Below are 20,971 nucleotides of genomic sequence, written 5' to 3'. Positions count from 1 at the left end.
TGCCTGCTCACCTGCAAGGCCATGTTTTGACTGAGGTGGCTGTAGGTACCATGCCCATGTGCCCTCATGCAATGACCACCACCTCAGGTTGCTCCAGGTGAGCGCCGTGCAGGTGCAGAAAGATGATTTCTCTCCTTGCCCTCCCATAGCTGGTGGCCAACTAAAGGACCACACGACGACAACTGGACAGAATTGGTACAAACTCAGCTTCTTCTCCTGCTCCCTGCAGTGTCCTTATTTAACATTTGATTTCTAACTTCTAATTGATCTCACATGGGCTGGATAGACAGCCAAAGGACCGGATGTGGGTGGGGGGGGGGAGATAAAGTACATAGGTCTGACCTAGAAGCAACACACAGCCTTCATGTAGCCCCCCTCCCCCCCTTCCAATTTCTATTGCCTCTAGACCAGTGAACCTTTTGGTCTGGGCATATCAAAAAATTGAAAAATGCTTGACTCTGCTGACATTTCCCCCAAACAAGGGAAATCTCAATCTCCAACCATGTAGGCAAAATAATGCATTTACTCTAGTGATAAATGAATGTGGCCCTCTATATTTTTAGAAAAGAGTTGAAATCCACACCCATCTTAAAGTTACCAAGATTGAGAAACAATAGACAAATCCAAATAATTTTCATTCTGGTATTAACTGCAGAAGGTTTGGTAATACAGTTGTTCATGTGCAGTGAACTTGCAGCAAGATTGTTTCCTTCTGTGTTAGTTCTCTTTAAAATAGAAAGCAAAATAATAGGCACCATTTTGCATCTCCAGAAAAAAGTTTTTTTTTACAATTTGGATGATACTCAAATACAGTTTATTTCGTTTGAACAAGTATTCTTTAAAATCAGTTTGAGAGGTTTGCTTTTGCTAACAAACATTGTGTGGTCTGCAAACCAAACTGAGAATTAAGGTTCACAAACCATTTCTGTCTGATCAACTGTAGTATGGATATAATCTAAATCTAGGTACATCCACTACTGAAAGGCAGTAGATTCAGAAATGGAGAATTTACAGAATACAAAAAAGGACATATAAGGAGAAGACACAAGTTCACTTGGCATATGTAACTGCCATGATCTGTTCAAGTAGTTTTAGTTGAAACAAAGTGCTATTTCACATAGAAAAAAGGCAGTGTAAGAGACAGAACAGAGAGGAGGGGAAAAAAAACTAGGCTGAAGACAGTCAGACAAGAGATTCAAAACTTGAAGGTATCAGAACTGTCTTGAATTTGGAATGTATATGCATCAGAACCAGATTCTGGAATAACATTCTCATCATCTTCCTCCTGTAATAAAAGAGTAAAGCTTAAAATATTCTTCTAGATTTCTTTATAGCTTAGTACACGTTATCCAATGTTAAGTACAAATTGCTGCTTGTGTACGTATAAAAAAGTATCAATCTTTTCATGTTTTTAATATAGCAGTACCCTCAATGTTGTTACAGAATGTTAAGCCCTTACATGCACAAACTTTTTATCTACTTTTTACCACGTAGCTTTTTTATTATACAGCAACCTCTGCAGGCCAACTTGAATTTACTTACCTCTGCTGAAAAATATTTTTCAATCAGATTTGCAGCCGATTTGTAAATCTGCTCATTTTCATGGGATTGTAGAGCTTCAATTTTGTCTAAGCCGCCATATTCTTCAATCAGGATGCACAGCTTTTCAACCTCACCTATTTTTTCAGCCGCCTAGAGATAATTTCATTTTTAATGCACTACTTTTCATATAAAGAAGATATTCTGAAAAATGCTTTAGTTTAAGAGTTCTTGGTAGTGAAATACAGTTTTGATTTGAAAATGCTCCCCCACCACCAGAGTGGGTTGCTTTGTCAACTTACCATAAAAATATTAGTAATAGCATCCAGAATCACCAGGACTGTTTTGCTGTCTTTAACCACAAGCAGATCCAATAATGGCTCTAATACACTGGTCTGAACAAGGTAGATGATCTGGCTAATTGTTCCTCCACTTGTATAGTTGGTCACTGCCCATACTGCTTCCTTCTGGGATTTAAAGTCTCCCTGTTTTCAAATACAGGAAAGTAAGGAGACAGCCCTGAAGTGGTCCAACAAATTTTAATATTATAAAGTTAGAAGTTTTGTGACACACTCACAAATGTAAATACATGTATAACATTTACAGGAAGATTATACACTTCTGCTATCCCTTTGAAATGTTTAGTTGATTTGTACAGCCATTCAGCAGATGATTCGGGGTTGGATATATCATGCAAGAATTAGTGTGCTTTATTCTAAAAAAAATGCAGTGTTAAGCAGTGACATTTCCTGCACACTTTCACGAAAAGAAGATAAGTAACCAATATAAGGCAGTTTGCATCTTCAAACCTAGCACTTCTCTAATTAGCTTATTAAAGAGAGCCAGTTTGGTGTAGTGGTTAAAGTACCATGCTAGAAAGTAGGAGCCCATAAGTTCAAGTCCCACCTTAGCCATGAAAGATGGCTGGGTAAATTTGGGCCAGTCTTTCTCCCTCAGCCCAACATACTTCACAAGGTGGTTAGGGTGGGGAAAATAGGAAGAAGATGTGTTGAAGCCGCTCTCTGTCTTGAGTTATTTGCAAAAATAAATGTTTTGATGCATTTACATTTTACATAATGAGTTCAATTTAACATCATGCCTCTTCAATCTATAAAAAGTTTATGACCCAATTTTTCATGCCTTGGAATAAAGACATTTCCCTCTGAAATCTTCTACACTCTCCAAAAACCAGCCCAATGATAAAAGAACCTTCAAAAATATAAGATCCAACTCAAGAAATTTTATTTTTCTTCCAGTTTGACACGACCAGAACATTTAAAGAACATTGCTTAAGCATTACACTGCTTTTAAATTAGGAATATGACAGATCAATACATTCCATGTTCTTAAATAGCAAAGGTATTTCATAGAGACTGTATATTACTTTCCCCAAAAGTTGAAAAATGTGTCCCTGAAATAACCAGATAGATAACAAAGCCTTATAGGCAGACTATACATTTAATCACAAAAATATCGACACAGAGGCAAACCATAGGTTTTTTAAGCCAAAATTCATTGCAAGGCAGAGATGGCACAGAGAAACCAAAATGTATTTTCAGGTTTACCTTTTTTAAGATGCTAACAAGATATGGAACAAGCCCGTGGTCCACAACCTTCTGGATCTGATCCTGGCGGCCAGCAGTTATGTTAGACATAGTCCATGCAGCTTCTTTCTGGATGTTGTTTTTGGGGTGAATAAGCAGACTTGGGAAGACAGCTAATGCTCCAGCATCTATTACTGTTTGAGTTTGCTCATCAGTCCCTGTTACAATGTTTCCTATAGCTCTTAATGATGGAGTCTGGAAAAAGAGGTTTAAGATACTGAACAAGAGGAATTGTCTTGGGCTGCATATAAAATATATCACATAGTTAACGTACATAAATCACATGTTGAAAGTTGAAGATTTTGTGGGGCCGCATTACGAGCTGTCCAGGACAGAGCCCACATACCAGGGTTGGGCACACTTGGTCTACAGCAGTGGTTCTCAACCTATGGGTCGGGACCCCATTTGGGGTCGAACGACCATTTCACGGGGGTCGCCAAACAACGCAGTCCGCCATTTTTTCCCCCTTTTCCTTAGCTGTGCTACTCCCTTTTATTCTATTGGCTTTTGAAAGCCAATAGAATAGACTCTCTTGAATAGAGTCGAATTCTATTGGCTTTCAAAAGCCAATAGGAATTGTCCAGGCTGTCTCTGCCCTGCTGAGCCCACCAAAAGTCCCATTCTACAAACGGTGCTGCACCAGTTTAGTCCTCGACTTACGACTGGTTGAGTAGTCGACTTACAACCGGTTGGGGGGGGGGGTCACGGCATTAAAAAGGTTGAGAACCACTGGTCTACAGAATATGGAAAAAATCCTTGCAATATCTCCTCACTATTCACATGCAAGCTCTCCCATCCATAAAATCCTTAATGTAATTCTCAGTACTACTATTCTAAATATTTACTATTAACTAACATAACTGTTAAACCAATTGTTAAAAGAGGCCTAGATCTTCAACATCATAACCATAAAATACAACAGCAACATTAGAAGAAGATAGTATACCCATTGTCAAAAAAATCTTATTTCAAATCATATAGTAGGGGACACCTTTGTGGAATTCACGTATCTGGTCAAATTCCATGGCTACCCAAATCAGCACTGACTCCTGGCAACTGACTGAAAATGTCCCTGCATTTTCTTGGCAAGATATCAAAGTTTATTTATTTTTGCTAATGCCTGCTCCCTAGGACTAAGAGGAAGTGACTGGTCCAGTTAGCTTTGAGCCTAAGGCAGGGCTAGAACTCGATAGTATGGAAAACAGTATGTCCAGATAGAAAATTACAAGGATATTTCAATAATTTCTGTCAAAGAAGGAGGTATGCCATCTCAAGGTAACACCCAAAAGAGCTTGTATTTTGAGCAACATCAATATACTAAAAAGATTTCTAAACCAAAGAATATTAAAAGTACATTTCTCAAGAAGTTGAGATTACTACACTTGAGTTGGGAACTGCATCTTCTACAATAGCTTATATGAAGAATCTCAATACTTCATAACCTTCATTAATTTATGTATGTGGCTATCTTACCATTATTGGAACTTCTCCACATGCTAGCAGTTTCACCAATTGTGGCACTAAGCCAGTTTTGACCACTACTTCAATTCTATCATTTGACCCATCAGTCAAATAAGAAATAGCCCAACATGTGTCTGCCAAAACTTCATGGTCATGGTGATGCAGTAAGCGAACTAAAGTGGGCAGAATCTGTTCAACAGCTTCAATGGGTGGTGCAGGATTCTTGTTACGGCAGAGGTTTGACAGAGTCCAAGTTATGTTACGCAAGTAGCCAACCTGGGAAAAAAATTGTTATGATTAAATAAAGCTGAAATTGTTTTTCACAGTTAAGATTTTAGCTGAAAATTCACACTTACAGATATAGAAGAGAGATCAGGAACAGCAAGCAGAGCCAAAAGTGGGTCGAGTGCACCATATTTAATAACTAAGTCTCTATAAGCAGAGCCATCACCTGAAGGCAGAAATAAAGAGTGTCAAATGCTAAGACTCATATGGAATGACAGAGCAGGGATATCACCATGGCAAGCTGACTTGACCACAATCCAAGCATGACAACGATAATATAACTGCCATGGAAAACTGTTCAAGGAGAAGGGGAAACAAGAAAGAAAGCCTGTTGATAACAGCATTAAAACCCTTGGCAAACTAGCCACTAGCAACCAGGAGCCAAAGAACATTGCAGTCACAGATGTTAGTCATTGAATGCCTCCGTGTGGAAATGATTTCAACAGTAGCATTGCAGAGTTGGGAAAAAATTCTTGAAATGTACCAAAATGTACAAAATCTTACATAATTTCCAAACACCATAATCAAGATTTTAAGGACAAGGGCATAGTTAACAAATGCCCATATATTAAGTGATATCTCCTCAGCCCTGAACATTTAATATTATGAATTCTAGAAACAGTTCTGAAATAGCTACCGTAAATGCCGGCGTATAAGACGACTTCCGCGAGCGCTGAAATCGGCGCCAAAGACGGGGGTCTTATACGCCGAGTCGTCTTATACGCCGGAAATACTGGTAGTTTCCGGCGTATAAGACGACGTTCTAGGAATGCGGCCCGGCTATAAAGACGGGGGTTGTCTTATACGCCGGATCGCCTAATATGCCGGCATATACGGTACATAGGTTCCATACTGCGCCCTCAGCTCTTAATGTTGAAAATGTTGGCATAAGATTGTACTTGGAAAAAGTTATATACCTATGCATTATATAAATATGAAAAAAAGTCTTGAATTTCAAATGAAACACATTGTTCTGCATACTATTACTTATAAGAAGCATACCAGTTTTACCAACTTACCTGCAATATTCCCCAAAGCCCATACAGCTTGCTCACTAATGTGAGTATGAGAAGAAGCCAGCAGAGATATAAAGGCAGGAATTGCTCCACCCTCTACTACAGCTTTTGTCTGGTCAGATGTACCGGAAGCAATATTGGTCAGTGCCCAAGCAGCTTCAAACTGAATAGGGCTGCAGTTTGCTTTTCCCAAAAAGGACACAAATTTTGGTATCAAGCCAGCTCTAATAATCTGGTCTATAGGGGGCTGCTTTTCTCGGGACAGCAGTTTCCTATGTGTAAGAGAAATAAATTTAGCTTTCCTAGCTATATTTCAGAGAGAAAATTTACATTTCCATGACAACAGTTGCTAGTCATATTTTATTTTGGAAAGTTGACCACTATGGTTTCAGTTAGATACAGAACAATATTTCTTTTGCTGCAAGGCATTTTATATAAGATGCAAAATCCCTCAGTCTAGTGACAATAAACATGGATGAGATATAAACAGTTTTTGGTACTCATATAAGCAAATCCAAAGTTTTCAAGCAATTAACTAAAACTAAATGAAATATACTATCACATATACATACATACATACATACATATATATATATATATATCCCTTACATATTTCACTTATATAGTCCCTTACATATTTCCAACTAATGCTTTATTTTGTACCAGTATCTTGTACCAAGAGATGTTTTCCGAATCAAATTAGGTTGCCAATTTGTATCCTAAAGTTTTAGGTATTCCCATTACTCTCATCTAACCATTAGATATCAACTGGGTTCATATCCTGCCTAAAGCCACAATTTTCTGGATTGCACACCGCATCACCAAAACTAAACAAAATTAGATTTTGGTTAAGCCATTAGATAAGAAAAATGTGCATTCTTACTTTGCTAAAAACACCTGTATTACTATGAAACCTCAGATTACATTTTTTTTCAGCTCTTATCTCCAGTTTGTGTCATGCAGAGTAATGCGTATTGACAGTTACCTGGCAGCCTGAGTAGCCTGCAGCTGGTATTCTAAATTAGTATTGTTAATGCCTTTAACAATTTCTTCAACAGACCAGTGGACAGCAACCTACAAGGCAACATTTCAAACAATTACATAGAGTTTAACAATTACTGTATTCTTGGAAAACCTCACTAGCGCTACAATATTACATACACAAACCTTGATTTTACAGTTTCCTTTACTAAAATAGAACAAAACAAGATACTTCCTTCTGACATTCCAACGTTCAAATTTATTGTTTACAGAAGTCAAATAAAACTAGATCAAAAATTTGTTATTCTAAATGAGGAAGGCCTACAGTTCAATGATAGTGAACAGAAGGCCTCAGATTGAATCTCTGCCCTCTTCATTTGGACTGGGAAAAATACCTGTCTAAAACCAATACAACTTAAAGCAGACAACTAAAGGCAAATCTTCAGAAGGCTTATAAAATAGGCGCTTACCTGATTGCCCCGATTTTCTTGCAGAGGTGAAGTGGCATCATCTGGAAATGTGCCTACATTTCGCCTTTTAAGCATTTGGTCATCTTTTTTAGCTTTTCTCAACTCTACATTGACTTCCATCCGTCGTCGCCTCATTTCCTAGTGAAGATACATTGAAAAACTGAGCTACGGCTTTAAAAATACAAGTTGCTGTATCCACAGTTGACAGTTACTCACATCGGAATCTTTGCCCTTGTTCTTGAATCTGTTCAGACGGGCAGCCGTTGCCCCAGCATTCTCATTTGTAGACATTGTGAATGTTATATAGATATGTCTTTAAACCTATAAAGAGACCCAGTAGTTAAAATTAAAATACTCGCCTTTAATAATATTGACTGCAGAACTACAGTTGGCATCTATTTGTAAATTACCTATAGCTGGCAAACACTGGAAAAGATGCAGTTTACAGCCTAAGAGGCAGCTCTGTTCCAAGCATATTTTATTCAAACATTGACCTAAATGGTATTTAGTTATACTTAAACTTTCCTAGGGGTTCAGATTTGGGAACGTTTAAGATACACAGCTGCCTTGGTTTCAAACTTTATGCTTCTGAATGAAGGGATTAGAGTCCTGAATCAAAGCATTTTTTTCTCTTTCGAAGGAAATGAGCTCAACAATTTCTGAACTTATTTCCTTTACTCTGGAAATTTATTTTAGGCCTGCAGTTACTCTTGAGGAAAATCCATTGAAATTGCGAAAGAGAATTTTAAGGCATTAGGCATTACACGTAACCCTGTTGTTATCCTTATAGCCCGTCTCCAAGCACACACCAACTTACTGGCAGTATTCACAAGACCCCAAACCAGCCAACCGCAATTTGTACCCTCGCGTGTTGGGCGAACTCAGTTCTCATAAATTTCCAGTCCCGCGCGTCGTGCGAACCCAGAAAAGTGAGCCAATTGAGTAAATCTTGCCTAAACGAGCCACTCACGCGAACGAAAAGTGTCGTGGATGTTTCCCGAGCTAGGAAATGAAGCTTTCGTGAAACAACGTAACAAATTACAAACGAGCGGCGGCAGAGAGAAGGAACCCTCCCGGTCTGGAAAGCTCTTTAACATTTCCCAGGCTTTTGAACCTTCTCCACACAACCTGCCGACGTTTCCCCGCTTTCGGACCCTTTGGGAAGCCTGCCTCCCCTCCTCACCCCTCCATCCTAAGGCTCCAGCGTACCTTTCGCTCCTCCAGACCCGGCGCGGCTCCGTCACTTACCCGACAGCGCCCGAACACGTTGCGCCGAACTGCCGGAGCTGCGAAACTCGCCACTCTCGTCCCCCTCCGCGAGGTGTGATTTAAACTTCTTGGGGCCTCACGCTCTCATTGGCGAATTCGAGTCCAAGCAAACCTCTCATTGGCCAGTTTGAAAAAATATAAGACGCTCAGTTCTCGCGTTCCTGGGGGAGGGAGGGAAGTGTCTCTCGTGAGTCCGAGATCTCGCGATCGCTAGGTTCAACGCCCGCGCGCGAGGCCCGTGAAACTACATTTCCCAGCGTAAAGGGCGGCGGTTTACGGAGCAAACGTTACGAGACAAATTCCGCGTGGTTAGAATCAACCGTTATGTCGCTAGCTTGGTTACCGGAGAGTCTTAATTGTTTATGGTCAGATATACCTTTTTTCAAGTGGTGATCCTATGGATAGCCGGTTACCGGTGAACGGTTCCAGATAGGCGGTAGATCAGTTTCAGGCCGGCAAACCTGGAGGAGGAGTTACAGCACGGCCAGCCTTCGAATCCACTCAAAGGATAGCGAGATGAGAGGGCGTGAGTTGGTAGAACACGAGGCTAACGGAGGCGGAGGGCGTGGCCAATATCTTAGTGACGGAAAACGAAACCAGGAGGGAAAGGACGGACGTAGTAGGTGGGCGGAGTCATACGTGGTCGGGAGGGGCCCTTAGAATGCGGCTCTCACAGCTCTTTGCCGAGTGACCCAGTGGCCTAATGGATAAGGCATCAGCCTCCGGAGCTGGGGATTGTGGGTTCGAGTCCCATCTGGGTCGGTCATAGCTATTGTTTTGCAGCCGGATTAAAATTTATGAAGACTCGATGATGGGTTTCTTGGCCTTTGTTAGTCGCTTTGGTCTTCATTCTCACCATCGGTCTGGAGCGGAATAAAACAAACGCTGACCATCCATCTCTTGACGCGACGAGCGCGAGATTGGGCGCGAGCGTGACTTGTTAGTATTCAAACTACCTCGGGAAACTTTGTGGGTTTCCTCTGCTCAAAAACGGTTGTTAAACCCCCCCAGATGCACCTGGGGTCCTTTCTACGCTGTGCGTGGCTGGCTACAAGCAGTCTTGGGCTCCCGCGAAAATATTTTGTTTCGTATCTTGCGGATAAAACTAAAGAAAAAAAAAGTTTAAATCGGTGTTTTTCAAACTTGGTTGTGAACTTCAACTCCCAGAATTCCCCATCCAGCCTTCTGTGTGGGGAATTCTGGGAGTTGAAATCCATATCTCTTAAACGTTTCCAAGTTTGAAAAACACCGGTTTAAAGCATTCACATTTGTAGTCAACAAATGCACCTTAGCTTTGCAGTTAAGAACTCATTCATGAAATGCAAAATATATTCTCATGAATTAAAAAGTACCTTAAATTGTTTAAAAATGCAATTTGAAACAGATAAACAAACTACATGGTTTTATATAGAGCAGGCATATTCTGTAGTGGTTCTGCAAATTTTATGGCGATGAATTCCTGTGTCAGTTGCAGGTGCCAAGACTTCACAAAAAGTTCTGGATCTCAATTTACTAGAGGCTTGTCTTTTATTGACATTAAGTTAGTTTTTTTAACTTCTTGCACATGGTATTTGTTCCTGGTGACTGCCTGCCCTTGCAGTTTTCTTGGTATTTTGGAAGTGGTTTGCCCTTGTCTGCTTCCCAGAGCTGAAAGAGAATGACTGGCCTAAGATTACCCAGTTGGCTTGGTGCCTAGGTCAGGACTAGAACTCATCGCCTGCCAATTTTAGCCTGGTGGTGTTTTATCCATTATACCAGACTTAACCACTACACCAAACATGGAGTAACAGCTTTAATCCCACTAAAGCTCTGTTCTATTTCAGCACTGCTAATATGTATAGGTAATCTTTGACTTACAACAGTTCATTTAATGACCGTTGAAGGTTACAACGGCACTGAAAAAAGTGACTTATGACCATTTTTCACACTTACGACCATTGTAGCATCCCCAGGATCATGGGATCAAAATTCAGATGCTTGGTAACTGATTCATATTTATAATGGTTGCAGTGTCCCGGGGTCATGTGAACACTTTTTGTGATGTTCTGACAAGCAAAGTCAATGGGGAAGCTAGATTCACTTAACCATGTTACTGATTTAACAGCTGCAGTGATTCACTTACTAACTGGCAAGAAAGGCTGTAAAATGGGGATAAACTCACTTAACAAATACCTTACTTAGCAACAGAAATTTTGGGCTCAGTTGTGTTCGTAAGTCAAGAACTACCTGTATTGTATTTTAAAAAGCAGCTTTAATGATTGCAAATGGAAAAGAATTTCTAGTTATTTAACAGTATTTGTGAATTCCACTACAAAAAATACTCAGGCAATGTACAGTAAACAGAATATAATGCATGTTATTAATATAAATAGTAAACCAAAGAGCGTTACAACAGCAATCAGATGGCTGTCCACAATCTCCCTTTGAGCCAAAGGCTCATTTTGATTCCATAAGCCTTATAATTAACAGCTGATTCAAATATGCTACTTTCTTTTCTCCCTCAAACATTTTGTCATTGCAAATTTTATAAATTAGCCAGCTTTTTGTAAACCTGCAGGAAATGATTGCACAGCAATTAATAACACAGAAATGGATGAAAAAATATCAGTCATTAGAAGTTAAGAGATTCATATTTGCTGCTATTTTTGCTATTCTACCCCCCTTCCCTTTTTTCAAAATGTGTATGTAGAAATGGATATGCTCTTCAGAGAAGTAACATGATGCCAGACAATGGTGGTCTTGATTATAACAGTTTTGATCAGTAAATCTGCAATTTTCTCAATTCTGAGGTAACATTTCTTCAATTTAGAACATAGAATAATAGAGATGGAAGGGACCTTGGAGATCTTCTAATCCAAACCCCTGCTTGAGCAGGAGACCCTATACCATCTCAGACAAAAGGTTGTCCAGTCTCTTTTTAAAAGCCTCTGGTGATGGAGCACCCACAACTTCTGAAGGCAAGCTATTCCATTGGTTGATTGCTCTCACCGTTAGGAAATTTCTCCTTAGTTCTAGATTGTTTGTCTCCTTGGTTAGTTTCCATCGTTTTTTGTCTTGCCTTTTGGTGCTTTGGAAAATATGTAAAATATCTTTTCTCCTGCCAACACTCCTTATTCAGAATTGTTTAATAGGTGCTTTTGGTTCATTTGTTTCTGTGCTTATCCTTGTGTCTTGAGGATCACTGATTGATAAAAAGATACAAAACCGATAAATAAATTCCCCTTTATTTATAAAAGTATTAGAAAGAAATGTTACCAAGATGCTTCTGAGCCAGGAATAAAATAGGCAGTTGCATTAAGACAATCTTTTCATTCTTAGGCATGTTTAAAGATTCCATCTTCCCATTCACAGTTAATAATTGGCATTGAGATACATAACTATACTAGAAGTTGACTTTTTATGTATCACATCTGAGATCTTCCAAATTACATTGGATACCAATGTACTAATTTTAGCAAACAGGATCAATAGAGAGATCAGAGTCAAAAAGTATATTGAAGTTACATGTAATTTATCTTTGCCTTAAATGTAGCAGGCAAAGAACTATCTACTTTCATAAGAATTGTCCTAATCACTTACGTTGTAAATACATGCTGGTAACCAACCATCCAGATTTTGATAACATGACCATGGTTATACTGCAATGGTCATAAGTGTGAGAACTGATTGTAAGTCACTTTTTTAGTGCAGTTGTAACTTTGAATGATCGCTAAACAAATGGTTGTAAGTCAAGGACTTCCTATATACAGTTCAACATTTGCTATTTTCAAGGCAAATGCATCTCGGAATGTATCCCAATGTTTCCAGTGAAGGCAGTACATTAAAAGCCCTGTTATTGTTGAAGACATTGAGGAATCTGGTAGGAAATATCTCTGAAAGGATAATCAAAGATGTCACAGGTTGTCTACTAGTAGTATAACATTTAAAACATTAAATCAACCCTATACTTTCTGCAAGAGTCCAAATTAAACCAGTCCCAATGGCTGTTTAGTATCTACTTCAGGGGTGGGCAATTATGGCCCCTTTACAACCTGTGGACATCAACTCCCAGAATTCCTGAGCCAACCAGTCTCCCACCCCTGCTCTATGCGATACATCCAACAATTGGGAACCCATCACCTCTTTGTATAATTATTTTTATTAATAAACTCTTCTTGCTGTTATGACATTTTTTTTCTGTCAGCTCCTGTTAATAGTACCTTGTTTGTTCAGTCAGAAAGATCTTCCTTCTTCTGCAACCTGCAGTGTAGCTACTCAATGCACCAATCCTTGTCCACTCTTACCAAGCTCCTCCCCAAAGTTGAATAACATAATCTATTCCTATGGCCCCATTCTTTTTCATATGCTTCCCATAATTCTATAAAGTGAGAGTGATCTTTATTCTTGCATTATTTTTTATTTTGGCTTTATTTTTCCCCACCCCCTTTCGAATATTTTTTTTCTTCTCCAGCTATAATTTTTCATTCTTAGCTATATCTTGGCTCTATTTTTTTTATCTTTACTGACATTTAATACTGTAAGATTTGTTTAAATAATTCATTTTGATTTGTCCCATTTTTAGTGGTTTAAGAACCCTTTCTGGTTGCTCCTATCTTTCTCTTATTATATTGATTTACTTTAGATTTACGTCCTGATGCTTTTTTTCTTTGTGTTGTGATTTTTATTGAGTTAGAACTCATTCTGTTTCCATCATTCAGTCTTGTTCTAATAACTCAGCTATTTTATTCTTTCACCTTTTTTGATCATTTGCTCCTTATTCATGTTATGTTTGCCTTGGTACTCATCCTTAATTGATTCCGGGAGGCATAAGTACCAAAAATGATAAGTACCAAATACATTTTTCCCATAAGAAATAATGTAGTGAATCACAAGGCAGCCGACACTGACAACTTCTAGCTTGTGCATTCAGTATCAAGCAAATGATGAGTACTGGGTCAAAATTTTCACATCAAAATGCATTGAGTACCAAATTTAATGTTTCAAAGCAGTTGAATACCAATTGTATCTCAAGAGTCAAAAGAGTTGCACATTAAATGTGCCATTTTTAATCATATGAGCCTGCATTATGAGCCTGCATTATGTTGAATACATATGTAGCCTGCATTATGTTGAATCTGTCAGTGGTCCAATCAGCGTAGGATTCATTAATGTGACTTTCAGCAAAGTGCTGATTTATCAAGACGCAGTTTTTTCTCTCTCTCGCTTCTGCAAATCATGAACATATTTTGGATTGCTAGGAACAAGAACTAATAAACAAAACTGTTACTTATATTGTTTCTCCCCTTGGAATTTTAGGGAGATCATTTGCTGCATAAACAAATATTTGCAGCCTTTTTCTTCTCAACGTTTTCCCTCCCTATGGAACAGCTGCCTTCTCTCATATCACTCTCCACCTATCTCTCACTTATGAGGAGTGTGACTTTACCTAAGAAATTACATACACATAAACAGACCAATCAGGGAGTACTTTGGCTGGAGTTTTAGTATGAATGGAAGATATGCTGAATGATTGTATCTCCAGGGAGGGCTTCATCATTACTGCAAGAGACATTGCAAATTCTGATTTGTGGGAAGAATCCAAAGAAAGAAATATTTTGGAGAATATTAAAAAGGCGGAATATATTTCTCCAAAAGAATAATGGAGAAGATCTTTAAAAAGGCAGAAACTTCTCCCTCCCTCCAACCAAAAAACTTAGCAGAAAGCAGCTTTTAGAAATGCAGATGTAATAATCCATTCAGGAAGGTTGGAGTCTGGAAGCTGGTGAGATTAGGAAGATAAAGAACCCTAAAATCTATATACCCCACCCAAACTCTAAAGACATGATAGAATTAACCCACCAGTACCAAAAGGGCACACAGTCAAAGTACACGACACAGGAAATACAAAGCTTCAAACAGGAACAAGAAACAACCTCAAGAGCCCCAGAAGGTATAAAAACCTACCATTCCCAGCAACATGTGGTCAACTTTCCCAGAGCCAAACTTTTGTGTGGCTCTGCTCTTCAATAAACTACAATCTTCTTTCTAAAGCAGTGACCGTTTTGTTTATTCCCAGCTTGGCCTGGAACCTGATGAAGATTTTTTATTATACAGTGATATTACAGGCAATTAATCAACAACTCCTGGAATATGCTGCTAAAATGGATCATTTGGAAAGGAAATTATTGTAGCAAGAAAAGTTTAAAAAGCAAGAACCTAGAGCCAGTCATGATTGGAGAGGGGAAACCTTTAACTTTTTTAAAAGAACAAATTATACGATAAAGAGATTAAACCTAGGAAGAATTAGAGAAGTAAAAATGAAACTAGACAAAAGTCTTGGTGACTGGTCAAGTTTTTGACCAGATCCTAGTTCAAACATCCTAGGGAAAAGAAATTGTCTGATTTAATTAAGAAACCTTTTATTTTTTAAATTGAACAAGACATTCTGAACTCTGAAGGTTATTATGTAATCTTAATTGATAAATTAGAAATTGTTGGAGAAGACAAGCCGTTCAGAGTTATCTTGAAGTAAGACAGGCAGCCTATTATTAATTAATTAAAATAAATAAGATAATAGCCTATGCCATTGGATTAAAAAAAGAGATAGAATAAATGAAATAGAGGGAATAAATGAAATAGAAGATACTTGAATAAAATGCCAGAATTCACAATCTGTAAACATATTACAATTTTAGTTCAATAAAAATAAAGCGTGATCTATTCTACATCTTATATATTTTATGTCTTCAGAGTACAAACACACACACACACACACACACACACACACACACACTCACACAGAAACTAACAACCAGCCTTCAAAGTGCTAATGACCAGAATATAAATCCTATTCCCCATCATTCAGTCAAAACTGAGAAAATTTCTTGGATGAGAAGGGAAGTGTTTTCAAGGAAAAAAACAAAAAGTCCAGTTGCCTTTGAAATGCATTTTTGGGACCACTTTTCATGATTACTCTTGCAAATCATTTGTATTTTCAGCTAGCTGAGTAGTATCAGTATAGCACAGGTTATTAATCTTTCTTTCTCCAGTTTTAAAACCACACACATCATTTCCCAGCACAATCTTCCTCAATAATGCGTTCAGCTTACAGGTTGAACAAAAGAGAGAATATGCAACCTTGTCTCATTCCTTTGCTGACCTAGATCTAGTCAGTTTCACTATATTTCATCTGGCCTATGGCTTCCTGTCCTGTGTATACTTTTTTCATGATGTGAGCAGTAAGATGCTCTAGAAATCCCATTTTCCTAAACAGATTCCCCAGCTTGGCATGTTCAACACAATTGAAAGCCTTTCTCTAGTCAATGAAGTATGTACAAATTATTGTTTACAATTTGGTCATTGCATTACCATCACACCTGCTTCTCTCTTTGCCAGAATGGCGGCAGAATGGCGAGACTGATTTAGGATTTCAGTTGAGGGTGGGGATGGAAGTGAGTGGATGACACATTGGTAATGCAGTTGTAATTTACATATGAGTCAAAGGATCAGCCTCTTATCAACTAATAATTGTGTTAAAAATCTGTTGTATTGTTAAGACCCTTAGTGATTGCCTGAAACCTTTTCATGTATGTGAGTTCAACAACCTCTTATTCATTAATGGAGTTAATGTCCCCTCTTTTTTTCCAAAACAGTTATTTTTAGGTTCAGGAAGTATCTTAGAAAGATGAAATGCTCTAATACTACTTTGTTATTATGACTCCTAATATCAATTTTGTGTCTATTCTTTTGTGCAACATTTGTCCAACAGATTTTAAAGAAGCTTTTCTGGAACGTGATGGCATGAATCACATTAGAGGAAGATCATATTAAAACAACTCTAATCTTCTGTGTGTGCTTGTTGAAGCCTGTGATGCTGCTGTTGATGTAAATGTGGAGGCAAAGTAATCATCTGGATAATTACCATTCAGGGTGTGGTTTCCATGTTAGCATTACTTTCGAAGTTGTACCTCAAAGCCACCTAGTTATCACCAGATTGTACCTCAAAGCCACTCTCTTGCTACCAAAATACAATCTCCCATTAGCCTCAGTGATTGACTAATAGCAGGGATGTCCAATCTTGGCAACTTTAAGACCTGTGGACTTCAACTCCCAGAATTCTCCAGCCATCCATCTTGGGAGTTGAAGTCTACAAATCTTAAAACTGCCATGGTTGGACACTTCTGGACTATAGAGAGTGCTGTCCAGTTTGGAAGATCAAAGCCAAAGCCAGAGGGGCATTGTACTGGGTCAGACATTAAACACTAAATTAAATGAAACTCTAAATTAAACACTAAATTAAAGTTATCCCCTAGAGATAACAAATGTCTATCCCAACCATAATTTGTGAGATGAGGATCATGTCATCAGCATATAGCAACAATGATTGGGAAAATCACATTCACAGGAGAAGAACTACAGAATTTGCAACTTCATGTATGAAAAAAAAAATGAATGAAAAGGAGCAAGGGTAGATCCTTCTTTCACTTCATACACAGTGAGAATTAGTTTAAAATGATTGACAGAACAAGCCACTAGTACAGGGGTTCCCAACCCCTGGCTCACAGCTCACTACTGGGCCGTGGCTTATTTGAAACCAGGCGATGCGAGTGGTGGGCCCATGGACATGCATGCGGCTTAAGTTGCAAGCCAGCATGCACTAGTGCTCACACAGTTCAACTTGTGCAAGCGACAGGCCAGTGTGCACATGCGTTCATCTACTGCATTGTGGAAGGTCACTCAAAGACTTGGCAAATGTGGGCAGAGAGAATTCAGAAACTTAAAGCGTAGCTTACTCAAGTGCTACCACATGTTTGTACAAATTAAAAATCATAAGTCATTAGTTGGGAACCAGTTTGGTGTAGTGGTTAAGGTATCAGGCTGGAAACTGGGAGACTCTAAGTTCTAGATCCATCTTTGGCATGAAGCTATCTTGGTGATCTTTGGCCAGTCAATCTCTCAGTCCCAGAAAGGAAACAAGGACAAACCACTTCTGAAATCTTGCCAAGAAAACTGAATAACAGAGTTGGAAGGGACCTTGGAGGTCTTCTAATCCAACCCGCTGCTCAGGCAGGAAACCCAGTACCATTTCAAACAAATGGTTGTTCTATCTGTTCTTAAAGACTTCCAGTGTTGGAGCATCCACAACTTTTGGAGACAAGTTGTTCCACTGATTAATTGTTCTAACTGTCAGGAAATTTCTCCTTAGTTCTTGGTTGCTTCTCTCCTTGATTAGTTTCCATCCATTGATTCTTGTCCTGCCTTCAGGTGTTTTGGAGAATAGGTTGATTCTTTCTTCTTTGTGGCAGCCCCTAAGATATTGGAACACTGCTATCATGTCACTCCTAGTCTGCAGTCCCCTAATCAACTGCAGGGACTTGTCCACGCAGTCATAAAAAAATCATACTAGATCTACACTAGATCTCAGGATGTTACCACGTAGCCCATTACCCAGGTTGTTACAACACAAAAGACTAATGGGCACACAGCCAGCACCTCAGCCACTCAGGATGTTACGAAACATCCGAATAATCCGCAAACAATAACTCCAACACAGCCAACCAACCCACCTACAGCAATTAAGCCATATATATATATATATATATATATATATATATATATAGGTCTTTGGTTATTCAGGTTTTCTCCCGCGTAAAATTGGAAGTGTCTTGGTGACGTTTCGACAGTCCCATTCGTCATCTTCATGCTGGTGTTTTCAGCTTCGTGTTTCGAGGAGCAATGTGTGGTCTTAGTTGTTTCTTCCTTTTAACTGCCAGTGGGGGTATGAACTGATTGGGTGGGAGCTTGGCTGTATTCTGATTGGGTGGAGGTGTGTTCTGATTGGTTAGGGGTTTGGCTGTGTTCTGATTGGATGGGGGGTTGGCTGTGCTCTGATTGGATGGGGGGTTGGCTATGCTCTGATTGGATGGGGGAGTGTTCTGTTTGGGTGGGGGCTTTGTTGTGCTCAGGTTAATCTGAGTTGCATGGGGATGTGAGATGGTGAGCTGCGTTGCTATTGTTTGGCTTCGTGTTCATGGTCGTGCCTCATCTTCACGGTGAGTGTCAGTTTGCTTCATTTATGGATTGGAGGGGTTTAAAGTGGCTAATGATGCAGCTGTGGTCTGGCTTCTGGTTTGTGGTCGTGCCTCATCATTGGTGTGGGTTTGGGTTTGCTTTTTGCGTGGACGTGTGGTGGTGACATCCTGTGTGGCTTTTGTGAGTGTGGGTCTGGTGTCATTCTTTGTGTTAGGGACTCGTTTGTCAATAAGGGCGGGTTTCCAAATGGCTGGTAGGCGGGAGGTATCATCTCCTTTTTCATGCTGTGTGAGCATTTTTCTATCTCGATGGCTTCTCTGATTATTCTGTTATTAAAATGTTCAGTTTTGGCGATAGTTCTGGTATTTTTAAAGTCAATTTCATGTCCTGTGGGTTTAAGGTGTTGGACCAGGGAAGAAGTTGGTTCCTCTTTTTTGACTGAGTTCTTATGTTCTTCAATGCGTGCACTTATTCTTCTGTTGGTTTGTCCGATGTATGTGGTGGGACGAGTGGTGCATGGGATTTCGTATACTCCTTGATTTTCTAATTCAATTTTATCTTCGGGGTTTCTTAGGATGGTGGATATTTTTCTGTTTGTGCAGAATGCACTTGTGTATGTATGTATGTATGTATGTATGCATGTATGTATGTGTGTATATATACATATATATATATATATATATATATATATATATATATATATATATGAGTTTTATATATATAAAACTAGAAACCTAATCCCATTATAAGTCAAGTGGACCATAGAAGGCAATTGTAATTGGTTCCAATATGACTCTTTGCCACAAATCACAAGGGGCTCTGAGCCTTAATTGTGAGGCCTGTGAGTTGCCAACTGTGAGAACAGTGCAAAACAGAACTCTTATAGCTCCTTAAATCTAAATTAAAGTAAGGTCAAACAAAGGAATAGAAAATAGATATAGACTAAACCTCAGAGCCAAAAAATTATGATTTTTGATTGGAGCAAGGAAGTAAAAACACTGGGATACAAAGGCAAAAGTGAGCAGCTGGCATCAAACTAAATCAAGAGACCAACTACTGAACTGGTTACAGAGTTGTATCCCAAAATCTCTGTCATGGTTACCTGGAATTTGAACATGTTTTACTTCATAAGGAGAGATTAGGTCTGAGGCAAGCAGGAAATATTTTCTTGTTCAGCAAGAAGTGTCAATTTAGCGTCAAGCGTCTAAGATCAAGAATTTCCAACCTCAAGATGAAGTAGCAGAGTTCTATGGTTGTTACTCTAGTTGAGTTGGCTTCTCAGATTTATTCATTAACTCTAGTTACAGGGCTTTTTATAAACATTGGTAAGGAAAGGGTCAAAACCGGGGTGCTGCACTAAACAACTATTTGTTTAAACAAACTGTTAATGGCTATCACTACTTTATAGCCTTGCTACTTATGGTTGTAAATAGATTTGTCTACAGCCGTTTTACAGCTCCTCCTCAGCTGAAATTCTGCCTCTAGTCTTTCCCTCAAGACATCTTCCTTAAAGAATTCCAAGTCTACATTCACAGTAGCTCTTTCAGTAAATAAACTGTTATTTCTCATGATTATCTAGATTATCATGCTAGCTGATCTCTGTTATGCATCACTGTCAGCTACTGTAATTTTTTTTGTTTTTGTTTTTTTTTTGTTTTTTTGGTTCCTGCAAAGTATTGGCTCCCAGTTATAGACTACCCTTAATCATGGAGACCCATGATTTTACTGTCATATCTTCCCGTAGCTTATAATATAATTAACTTCTCCATTAATTTGATCATCTTTTAAAGCCTGGAACTCCTAGGGCTTTCCTTTTCATGTCTCTTCTTACCACACAAATTAAAGTATATTCAGTCTGAACTCATTTTTGTACACTTCCTTCTTTAGAGAAGTTTGGATTCTTCTTCTTTAACTTTTTTGACCATCCCCCATCCCAAATGTTCACAATGTTAGATTAGTCGTTATTAAGCAGAGTTCAGAGTTGTTGTTTCTCTTAATCTTTTATCAAATAAAGTCAATATTATTTCTAAAGTCTAAATTCATCACCATGATGTCAACGCCGCTAACACCAGATGTTCTTGCTTTGACAACAGATGAAAATGCAGCCATTTTCTCTATTCCCTTTTTCTTGCTTTTAGAATTAATTGGGATGTGAACTCAGTTAGCTATAATAATAACCCTGCCGTGGGAACCCAACAACAAACTGGGTCCAGAGCTGATAACGTTTTGGTGGGCTGGAGAGCTAGGGAGAAAGCCCGCGCTTTAAGCTAATTGGGGAATGTGCTTTATGACTGGTTATTGGGGGTGGGAATTGTACTTTGTTACTTTATATCCA

At 38.8% G+C, this 20,971-nt stretch overlaps 1 protein-coding gene and 1 non-coding gene across 3 annotated transcripts; one reads left to right on the top strand and one right to left on the bottom strand.

The window, feature by feature from the left end:
* Window positions 1–797: 797 nt before the first annotated feature.
* KPNA2 (karyopherin subunit alpha 2) lies at window positions 798–9,176 on the bottom strand. Of its 2 annotated transcripts, none has more exons than XM_039326807.1 (12): window positions 9,002–9,176; window positions 8,566–8,786; window positions 7,573–7,677; window positions 7,357–7,494; window positions 6,891–6,979; window positions 5,909–6,177; window positions 4,961–5,055; window positions 4,617–4,880; window positions 3,105–3,338; window positions 1,842–2,024; window positions 1,543–1,692; window positions 798–1,285 (listed from the first exon to the last, which is right to left on the bottom strand). In XM_039326807.1, exons 3-12 carry the CDS (start codon window positions 7,645–7,647, stop codon window positions 1,196–1,198), a joined length of 1,587 nt encoding a protein of 528 aa, XP_039182741.1. In that variant the 5' UTR covers window positions 7,648–7,677; window positions 8,566–8,786; window positions 9,002–9,176; the 3' UTR covers window positions 798–1,195. The 2 variants fall into 2 exon arrangements, with proteins under 2 accessions (XP_039182741.1, XP_039182740.1); XM_039326806.1 differs by having other exon boundaries at window positions 8,605–8,786.
* A 138-nt stretch (window positions 9,177–9,314) lies between these two features.
* On the top strand, window positions 9,315–9,387 carry TRNAR-CCG. The gene has a single exon. It is a non-coding gene; the product is annotated as a tRNA-Arg (tRNA).
* The last annotated feature ends 11,584 nt before the right edge of the window (window positions 9,388–20,971 follow it).

The sequence above is a fragment of the Crotalus tigris genome, unplaced genomic scaffold (genome assembly GCF_016545835.1).
Source record: "Crotalus tigris isolate CLP2741 ecotype Arizona unplaced genomic scaffold, ASM1654583v1 scf7180000024345.2110221, whole genome shotgun sequence".
NCBI lineage: Eukaryota > Metazoa > Chordata > Lepidosauria > Squamata > Viperidae > Crotalus > Crotalus tigris.
Note: the sequence above shows the minus strand (reverse complement) of the source record. Positions and strands in the feature narration are given on the sequence as shown.

What these genes read in the sequence shown, in the direction of transcription:
- KPNA2 (XM_039326807.1), bottom strand. Translation starts at nt 7,647, where the DNA reads ATGTCTACAAATGAGAATGCTGGGGCAACGGCTGCCCGTCTGAACAGA. An exon ending in AAGAAAATCGGGGCAATCAG is followed by an intron (nt 6,980 to 7,356) that starts GTAAGCGCCTAT and finishes GTTGCCTTGTAG; the next exon opens with GTTGCTGTCCACTGGTCTGT. An exon ending in CTATTACTAATATTTTTATG is followed by an intron (nt 1,693 to 1,841) that starts GTAAGTTGACAA and finishes AATTATCTCTAG; the next exon opens with GCGGCTGAAAAAATAGGTGA.